The 10,000-nt window shown below is 43.2% G+C and overlaps 2 protein-coding genes across 2 annotated transcripts in view; both read right to left on the bottom strand.

Annotated features, from left to right (window-relative positions):
* Nucleotides 1-4,295: 4,295 nt before the first annotated feature.
* hoxd9a (homeobox D9a) lies at nucleotides 4,296-6,344 on the bottom strand. The gene is made up of 2 exons (XM_056580509.1): nucleotides 5,432-6,344; nucleotides 4,296-5,202 (listed from the first exon to the last, which is right to left on the bottom strand). The coding sequence occupies exons 1-2, from the start codon at nucleotides 6,078-6,080 to the stop codon at nucleotides 4,958-4,960; spliced, it is 894 nt and encodes a 297-aa protein (XP_056436484.1). The 5' UTR covers nucleotides 6,081-6,344; the 3' UTR covers nucleotides 4,296-4,957.
* Nucleotides 6,345-7,980: 1,636 nt separating this feature from the next.
* hoxd10a (homeobox D10a) overlaps nucleotides 7,981-10,000 on the bottom strand; it is a 2,371-nt gene continuing 351 nt past the window's right edge. The window contains exons 1-2 of the mRNA XM_056580461.1: nucleotides 9,517-10,000; nucleotides 7,981-8,714 (exon numbers count right to left, since the gene is read on the bottom strand). The exon at nucleotides 9,517-10,000 is cut by the window's right edge and continues 351 nt beyond it. Coding sequence (XP_056436436.1) covers nucleotides 8,440-8,714; nucleotides 9,517-10,000 — 759 coding nt within the window. The 3' untranslated portion in view covers nucleotides 7,981-8,439. The remainder of the gene's footprint in view (nucleotides 8,715-9,516) is intronic.

Raw genomic sequence — 10,000 nt, forward strand, 5'->3', positions numbered from 1 at the left:
ATATAGTCGACTCAATGTATTATTTCCGTTCTCAGTGGACATATTTAAAGGACTGAATGAAACCCATAGGCCTTCATTTTGTCTGTGGACAGCAGTGCATTTTAGCATCATCTTGAATCACAAGAAGTGCCCAGAGTAGGCTAATGTTAGGCTATTTGTATGAATTAGGCCCTATTGGCTATAAGTTACTGCATTCAAATATTCAATAAATATTTTTCCCAAAATCTGCAAACATAGAATAAAGCTGTACAGATAACATTGATATTTTAAGATAGACTATTTATATTATCACAGGCCTGTCCTAGACTATTAGCAGACTATCACTAACAATCATATGCAATCCTTTATTCATAGATGTATTTTTAATAGCATATAGGCTAAGTATTGTTTGCTAGTTCCATTTGAGTGTAGAGGTCAGGCTATTGAAATAATCCTAAATGAAGTTCCTATTACTATTCATCGGGCCGTTCGGCCTCGACTGAAGCGTATTCGCACACAGAATCAGTAATGTGTAAAACATGTCGTGAACCAGCCTGAGTCTTCCAGTCTCCATTTGTTTGCGTCCGAAACGCGGAGGACGGGCGGTTCACACGAGCGGTCGACAGCGGAAATGAAGTGCAGACCAAAGCCATCGCGCCCGGCCCATGTTGACCGCTCCCTTTGATGGTGCAGAGTAGCGTCTGTACGGAGGTGATACTGAGGCTTGAGCTTAATTGTTGCTGAGGCTAATTGTATTTTTATTTCAAAATACATCCACTTAAAATCCACAAAATCCAAAAAATCTTATAAGCATGTTATATATTGCAGTTGTTTCATTAATATAATTTGTAAAACAACTGTTTTAATTAATAAACAAACAGAAAAAGTGTGTGTGTGTGTGTGTGTGTGTGTGTGTGTGTGTGTGTGTGTGTGTGTGTGTGTGTGTGTGTGTGTGTGTGTGTGTGTGTGTGTGTGTGTGTGTGTGTGTGTGTGTGTGTGTGTGTGTGTGTGTGTGTGTGTGTGTGTGTGTGTGTGTGAGTGGGTGTGTGCGTGTGCGTGTGGTTGTGTGTGTGTGTGTGTGTGTGTGTGTGTGTGTGTGTGTGTGTGTGTGTGTGTGTGTGTGTGTGTGTGTGTGTGTGTGTGCGTGCGTGCGTGCGTGTGTGTGTGCGTGTGTGTGTGTGTGTGTGTGTGTGTGTGTGTGTGTGTGTGTGTGTGTGTGTGTGTGTGTGTAGAGGTTTGGTACAGATATCACATTCATGTAAACGGAGCCGAACGAATGTTAGCATGTTAGCTTCGCTTTGTTGTACAGCAGCAAGCATTAAATTGCCTTTTAAACACAGATATCTAATATCAACATGGCTTGTTCGGCTTCGATTATGGGTTGAGCTAAAAACAACATGTATATGAGCTGTGATCCTATTTTAAACTGTAGATTCAGTTTAACCTTGGAAAAGTATTTGCAACATTTCCAAAAGTCCCCAAACGACTCGCAACTAAGAGAGAAGATAAAATCCTCGAATGTATTCCTTAACTTCCTCGATTTATTTGATCGTCTTCGTTCCAATGTTCAATCGTTCAAAGGTCCTGATGCTTTTAGTTTTTGTAAAATAGGGCTCTTTTTTAGTCATATTTGTGTCATTTAATTTGAAGTTCAATTGTGGTTCCGTACCATTCAATTGCTTTACAGGCCCAATGTATGATAGTTCTAATTGTCTAAATTCAAACAAAATGTAAATGAAGACTAAGAAGATAACGCAATTTGTCAATAATAATAATAATAAAATAAACCAGCCAATCAATAATAAAATCTTGTCATATTTTTTAAGCAATTTCCGCAATAATCGAATTTAAAATCAAGGCACTCAGTGTGTGTGTGTGTGTGTGTGTGTGTGTGTGTGTGTGTGTGTGTGTGTGTGTGTGTGTGTGTGTGTGTGTGTGTGTGTGTGTGTGTGTGTGTGTGTGTGTGTGTGTGTTAGCTCTTAATTAGCCTACTTTGTGTATGCATGTTGTTTATTTTTGTTTTTCTGGTATTGGTTAATATTTGTGCCCATGTCGTGTGGTTTTATGCAGGCTATTTTACGCACCAACCTATGTGCAAATTGACTAGAATAAAACCATATAATAATATAATTCAATTCTGAGTGCGGATTCTGATCTTATTTTTTCTGGCACCGTTGTATCCCGGATCATCAAGTCCAAATTGAGAACCTCTCCGGTCCATTTGGAAGGTCTGCGTTTGAACAGTGTGGGTCTGCGGTCTCCGCGTCACGCGGTCTGGACAAGGTACATAAATGCCTCGTCTCTTCTAAACATGTATACACCAGCAGTCCATGAAGCGCTGCCACCACACAAACACCAAGAGGAGACGCACTGAAGACGCAGGGACGGACCTTTAACAAGTCCAGCCTGCCTGTAAAGAATCAATAATATAATCTTCCACTCACGTATAGAGTCCGACGTAGAGCTTATAGGCCTATTCTCCTGTTTGCATTTTGAGGTGAAGGATGTAACAAGAGCGCTATAGACTTTGTGGCCTATATGCAAAACATCACACCATAAAAGCCGCGACCATTAACATATAGAGAATCCCCTCGTGAGTGCAATAATGACAAAATAGCCCCAAGTCAATCACAAAGGTTATTTGTTTGTTTATTAGTATGCCGAATCTCGGGTCGTAACACAGCGCCCCTTCTGGCGGCAGAGTGCCAGCTAGGCCTGCTGTGTTTCCTTTAAAACGTGGTGAACCTCATTTCTATTTTCAAACTTATAGATGCGGTATTTGTATTGTTTTGATCACTTCATATGCAAAGAGCGCAATTGTATTTGTGTTGAAAAACCATATAATTGCAGCGTAGGCCTATACATAACACAACCTAGAGTATTGATGCGACGGCATGGTCTCAAAAATCGTCAACATTGTTAGGCTCCTGCAATGCAAATTGGCTTTTTATAAAATACAAACAGTTACGCTTACTACGACCACATTTAACTGCGAAGTAAGGACTTTGTGTCTAGACATTGGTCTCATGTTCCCTTTTTCCGCGTAAAATGGCACAAACATCATTTAGGGTTCGTCGTTAAGGCTGTTTCTCTGGCGGTTTTCAGTAACCAGGCTCAAAATAATGCTGCCTTTTTTTGTGTATAAATTAGATCGTCGATGCTGTTGAACTAAAACGCTTCAGACCTTCTTATGTTTGTTTTGACCCGCTCTTCTTAACGGTTGGGATATGGTTAAGCTTTATTTATTTGTCCACCCTTATTCTTCATGCATAGGCGCGATTTAATGACTTGTGCACCTAAAAGTGTTCCCTGGTGCACTGTCACTGCAAAGGAGCAACGTCGCCCCCTAGCGCTCACATCACCGCATAAATAGGCCTACGTCTATTATGAATTGAGTAAATGGATATAATTATCTGTAGGCATGTATAACCTAGCCGGCTATTGATAGCCGGCTAGGAATTAGCACTGAGAAATCAACAATTATGAGCTACTGGTATTAATTAAGCATATTAAAGAAAATAAAAACACAGCGTGTTACCTTCTAATAGGTAACCGGGATAAACCATTTAGTCTGCAGAGACTGGGTAGAAGACGTTTCGCTGGTGTTTGTAATTGTCACTATTCAGCCAAAAAATGAGCAAAACGAAAAGGAGGCAGTCGACCGTCAAAGTGAAGTTTTCCCCCATCGACCAGAATGCATTTGATGAATAAACGTGACCAACAGTGGAAGTGATTTCCTCTTTGTCACAAGGACAATTCATCGACCCAGACACCCTATAGAAAAGTGTCTCAATTTCTGTTTGTCAGCAAGAGACGCAAACACACAGGAAAGAGAGTTTCAAAGGACGGTTGTAATTACTGGCCTGGACCATAAACTGATTTAGCCCAGACGTCTAGCCCTTTCTATAGCTTTATTATCCCAAGCTTCCTCCGGCTTTAAGGTAATTCGTACAAGTTGAACAATAAATTGTTAAATCCCCGCACACCTCTCTCAATCGTAAACACTTTATTACTCGTTACTCTGTGTTTCAAATCAAGTCCACTTTTTGAACCTAAAGGCTGAACGTACATCCTGGCCCTATAATGCACATAGACTCACGAAGAATGCCTTTACCCTACGAATTTCGAGTATGTTTTTGTGTCTAAGAATGCGGTTAGTTGTTCTATGCATAACCACAGTCTGACAACGTATAGCTCCACCTGTGTTAGAGTGGTCCGGTAGAAATACTGTAATAAATAAATTAAAAAAAACATTTGGACGTTTTCAACCTGCAAATTGCTTTCTAAATTACAATAAATACACTTAGAATGTACAGCATAAAGTCATTTATTTAAGCAATTTTTAAAAACGTTGTCTAATTGTTCTCATGTCTAACAAAACGACTTAAAAAAAACAGGGACAGAAGACGCAGGCGTGTCGTACAGCCCCTCAGCGGAAAGGCCTTCAACTATAGGCTACACTTTAATTAACATTTTTACAGCAATTTACAAATTCTAACCCAGATTAGAAAACCGACACTCGATACACTGCTCTTATCCTCCTTTGAAACAAAAAGAAAAATAAGTATTTACTTGCTTTTTGTTAAATGCAATTTCAAAAAATCAACATAAGAATATTAGTTAATTATCAAGAAGGGGGCCTCGTGGCTACGTTTACCGGATCAAGACACAGGCGACCTGGAAACCGTCTTTAATGGTGCATGTGTTGACGTTGTGGTGTCTTCTTCCCCGACCACTGCGTGCCTACTAGGTGGTCGACCCGTGAACACATCCCAGGCCCGGGTCTGGTCCCCACCACGGGCCTGGATCGACTACCCAGGCCTGGGTCCACTCCAGACCCCGGGCCTAGGTCCCCAACCCGGGCCTGAGTCCAGACCCTGAGTCGGACGATGTAATTACAAAATTGGCTAAATCTAAGACGCTCAAAAAATAAAATAACCTGATCGCACAAACATAAAACGCATGAGAAGAAACTGAATCACAGGTGATCCTTGCTGTTCCTCTCCCGGTTCATTTTCTTCATCTTCATCCGCCGGTTCTGGAACCAGATCTTCACCTGCCGCTCGGTGAGGCTCAGTATGCGGGCCACCTCGTAGCGCCGGTCCCGGGTCAGATACATGTTGTACAAGAACTCCTTCTCCAGCTCTAGAGTCTGATACTTTGTGTACGGGCAGCGCTTCTTTCTGGTGGACCGAGCATGAATCCAGTTAGCGGCCGGGTTGTCTGGGAAAGGGGGAGATATGGAGAGATACATAGTGTGGGTGTGTTGGTGTAAAGCTTTGAAATTAGTTTGAAAACGAGTGTAACGCTATTCCATATAGTCGCAATGGTTCAGGAGTGGTTCCCGAGCCGCGACCCTTTTATAGGATGGTAAAAAGCTCCGGCTTGGATCCACACCCAGCTCGTACAGTTGTAAGGGTTGTAAATCAACGGGGCTTTTTCGTTTACTTACTTGGGTCAAGTTGTTGTTTCTCTTCTTTCGGCTCGCTGTGGCTCGAAAGATCACTTCCAACGTGAACCTCCTTCGGCGGCGTCTTCGTGTCGGTTCTCTCGGATACTCCACACGCGAAATCCACCGCCGCGACCGGACGAGGCTCCCGGGACTCGAAGCCCGGCGCAGCGCCGCACTCGCTGCTCTTCGCCTGGACGCTCTCGGGCTTGGCTGCGTACTGACGCCCGGCGGAGGAGTGGTGGAAGCCCCCGGAAAACGAGACGTGGTTGGAGAGGGGGTCTATCCACGACCGGACGTATCTGCTGTCCGCGGCGGAGATGTGGGGCTGGTGGTGCGCGTACGGGTGGTAGATCCCCGACAGAGCAGCGCTGGAGTGCGGGTGGACGGAGGACCAGGACGAGGGGAACACCGCCGACTTGGGGGCGAAGTTACAGGAGGAGAAGTCTCCGTTGTCGCCGGCACCTGGTGGCCTTGGGGTCACCGTGTGCGGACCTTGGATAAACCGCGCACCGTACATGTCCTCCGCGTCGTGGCCCATGATGGACTCGACATAACAGTTACCAAGAGTGCTACTGGTGGACATTTTTGATCTCTTCTTACTCATATAAAAGGTTACACTGTTACGGGAAGCGTCCCTCGGAACAATCATAGTATTTTGCTGGCCTCATCTACTGGGATTGGTTACATGTGTCACGTGGTCATATTTACCAATACAGCGAATAAATCAGCCCGCTAATAGCGCCATGTTTAGCTCTGCTTTTCGATATATGGGCAGACTGTGTCCACTCTTGTGCCTTATTCTAAACATCTGGAACCACATTTTAAGATACTTTCCGGTTTTTGGTTCTCGCCTTCGGGCCTTTCTGCAGACAAAGCCCCGCTGAGCTCAGAAAGCTACAATATTATAACCCAACCTGTAAAGAAAGATGCGTAATATCGGATCTGGGTGGATTCGTATGCGATGGTCAGGACGCGCCGGGCTAAAACGCCAGTAAAATGGTTTATAGACGACGACGCCTCGTAAAATAAATGTAATAACATGCTGTAAAATAGCAGCAGACGCCATCTTCTCCCATATAGGTTTACCTATAGGCCTGTGCTGTGTTTGTGTGTGTATTCCTATCGAGTGGATGATTCCTTTATGGATTTCATATTTGCACTAAGCGGGTCAGCATCACGGCGCGTCTTAGCGTCTTCTGATGAGAGCCATAATTACTTAACGTATCCATATTCTTTATGAGGTGCGTGTGATTACACGCCCTTAATAAAAAAGGAGTCGCAGAAACAAAGTCCATTCGTGGATTGATGTCTGAAAGGTCAGATTTTAGAAATTGTAGATTATTTAATTTTAAAGACCCACTGACAGGTTTATTTTTATTTTTTATTTTCTGTCTCCGAGTTGTATGATCTTTAAAAGAAGACCAAACAGTATTTTGCAACATGATTGAGGAAGACGAGGCTCCGGGTGGGCGTGTTTTGTTGTAAATGTCTAGTAAATTTAGTGTAGCAATGCTTTTGTTACACCACGTTACAGGCCATATGTAAATATAACATTATAACGTGCTTTAAGCTATAATTGTAGGCCTGTGACGTCTGATGTCGCCCAACTTTCGTGCGTGGTTTCACCGTGCTCCTATTCCGCCGTCTGTTTGTTTATGTGTGTCTGGTGCAGAAAACATTAAATAATGTAAGTACTTCTTGAGTGTTTGGACTGGATTTCTTAGCCAGGAATACAAATTGTAGGCCTGCTTAATCAGAGACAGGCCCGAACACCGATCACACGTCTTATCCCCATTCCATAGGCCTTTATAAATCTCCCCTAATTTAGGCCTGAATGTTTCACTACGCATGAATCTAAACATCGTCAGTGAAACAATAGTGAATGCAGTCTTACTTTTGAGCTAAATAACGGTGATCAGGAAATTATTCAGACAAATGCCGCTAAACTAATTGGCCCGCCGTAGCCATAGTGCAAATAGCGCGGTAGTGGATGCGGAATATGAGGAGGTTTTAAGGGCTGTAGGCCTGAATCTGATCATGACGTGCAATGTGATACATAGAAGCCGCTCTATGGCCTATTTGGTGTTTTATCGGCAGTGTGGTGCATTAAGGCCGCTGAGCAGACTGTGGTGTGTTATGTATGTGTGACCAACAAAAACATGCCAGTGTCCAACGATTATTGAATTTGGGCCGAGCAGAATTGGGGTTTATGCGTCTTGAATTAAGAAATCTTTATTGTAGTTCGTCACCGTGTGCTAATAACCAGATAATAACCACATTTCTTAAATCTGAACTTCATTTAGAGGTAGTTTGCAGCCAGCTGGGATTTTAATGTCTGAATGAACAAGCAATTCAAAAAAGGCTTGAGAAGGAATAGCTACGGGCCCAAAAACGAATTTTACTTTTACATGATGCTCGTAACGTAGCCTTTACTCTATTAGAAAGTACCCCTACTTTGTAATGGAGTCATTTTAGGGTTTCTATCGATGCCAACCTCTCAAATACACGCGATCGATAGAAGGAAAACAAACAGAATCAATTCATGCCTTTTGGACAGTCTGTTTATTGCAGGATACATGCCACAAACATGCAATGACACAAACACAAATGAATATACTACGCCACTTGAAACATTTCTGCAATGGAGCCACTGGCTTGCGTGTAGGGCGCTACATGAGGCTAAATGTGCTTTTGTGTCTGAAATGTTGTCTGATACCAGTCAGGTCGCTATACTGCGACATCTTCACATTAAAAGAGCCATGTCTACTGAGAACGGAAACAAAACCAAACAAGTAAGATCAATAATTTAAGACATAAAAATTACCCTGTAATAAAATATACCAATAATAAGTAATGCAACAAAATGTTTACCAAAAAACACCCATAAATCTACAATCACAGTTTCGTTTACATAAAACAAAAGGATGATACAAGGACATTAACGCACTAACATCGTATGGACAGGAGGTGACAAAGACGCTGAAACACTCGGAGGAACTCGTTGGAGCTCACGAAAAGGTGAGGTTGGAGGTGAGTTCTCGGATGCGGTTTTCCCGGCTCATCTTCTTGAGTTTCATCCTGCGGTTCTGGAACCAGATCTTGACCTGTCTGTCACTCAGGTTCACGCACTTGCTGATCTCTAGGCGGCGCTCTCTCGTCAGATACATGTTGAAGAGGAACTCCTTCTCCAGTTCCAAAGTCTGGTGTTTGGTGTAGGGACACCTCTTCTTTCTGCCACTCTTCGCGGTCAGCCAGTTGCTCGTTGGTGCATCGTTGTTGAACTCTGAAAGATAAATATATTAAAAAAAAACATGCATTAGAATTTCACATCCAGCTAATTAAACACATTTTACTGGGATTATTCTGTGTTCCTCAGTGATGGCAGAATAAATAATGCAGAATGTAATGTAGTGTCCTAAATTAATTAGGACACTACTGATAAAAAAAACTGAATCACTGGTCAAGTCAATACGTGTAGCAGCATCAATTATAAATGAGCTAATTAGTGAATGTAAAGGGAATATGCTGCCACAGTAACACACAATACTGTTGCTGCATCTGAGCGCTTGAATAATACTTTTCCCTGACTATATTTAATAATCTGAAGACATTTTGAAACTTTTTAAAGTCTCAGCATCAGCCCATAAATTCGTTACATGACATTTAATTTAACAATAAAAAAAAACACGTAAAGAAAACAGTTTTAATTTTAATTCAAACATTCGGAGCATCATTGCGGCATAAACTCGGGTCAATTAATTAATCAATCCAAGTCCCATTGAAATCCAAACGTGAGCTTAAATCCAACATTAAATTAGACTTTAACCAAAAATTGCACAACATCACCACATCCACAATTAGGATGTTGAAGTCCAATAAGACCGAGAGGCTAACGAATGTAAACCAATCTAGCCACCACCCGCGTGTCGCCTGCTGGAAGAGCATGCATGTCCAGGCAGCTTGAGGAAGGCTCTCATTAAACATTACGACTTAAGGGTTGTTTGTGTTTTATACCGGCTTTTATGATGCCGAAGCGTTCGTCTTACACCAGCACGCAATCAAAGCTTTTATTGTAGTCTACCCACCTTTCGTTTCCTTCTGTGATACCACGGGGCTGGACACAGAGGAGTCCTTCTTCTCCTCCGCGCAGGGCTCAGTGTCCGGGCTCTCCACGGGGACCGGGGTTCTGGCGGCGTCGCGGGTCTGGGGCGACCGTTCCCCCGTCTTGTTGTCCACCTCGGCGTATACGGAGGAATGCGATTTTGGAGCTGCCACCTGATTTAGTTGCATCAACGTCGTATTCGGACTTGGCGTTTCGTGACAGTAATCCGCCTGGTGCTTTGCGCTCGCGTAAGTTTGGCTCAACCGGAAATAGCCTGGAACCGGTATCTCTGGACCGTCCACTGGACACGACTCGGGGAGGAGGGTGGAGTATGTCGGGACATCAGAGGAGCTGACTTTGGCTCTCTTGTCAGAGTACATGCAGCAGTTGCTCTCCTCCTTGATGCTCTGTGGGAACGTAACACTTGATATCTGACCGAGGTTTGGCTCAAGCCGACAGGATCGGTT

This window comes from Gadus chalcogrammus, chromosome 20 (genome assembly GCF_026213295.1).
Source record: "Gadus chalcogrammus isolate NIFS_2021 chromosome 20, NIFS_Gcha_1.0, whole genome shotgun sequence".
NCBI lineage: Eukaryota > Metazoa > Chordata > Actinopteri > Gadiformes > Gadidae > Gadus > Gadus chalcogrammus.

What these genes read in the sequence shown, in the direction of transcription:
- hoxd9a (XM_056580509.1), bottom strand. Translation starts at nt 6,080, where the DNA reads ATGATTGTTCCGAGGGACGCTTCCCGTAACAGTGTAACCTTTTATATG. An exon ending in GAAACAACAACTTGACCCAA is followed by an intron (nt 5,203 to 5,431) that starts GTAAGTAAACGA and finishes CCCCTTTCCCAG; the next exon opens with ACAACCCGGCCGCTAACTGG.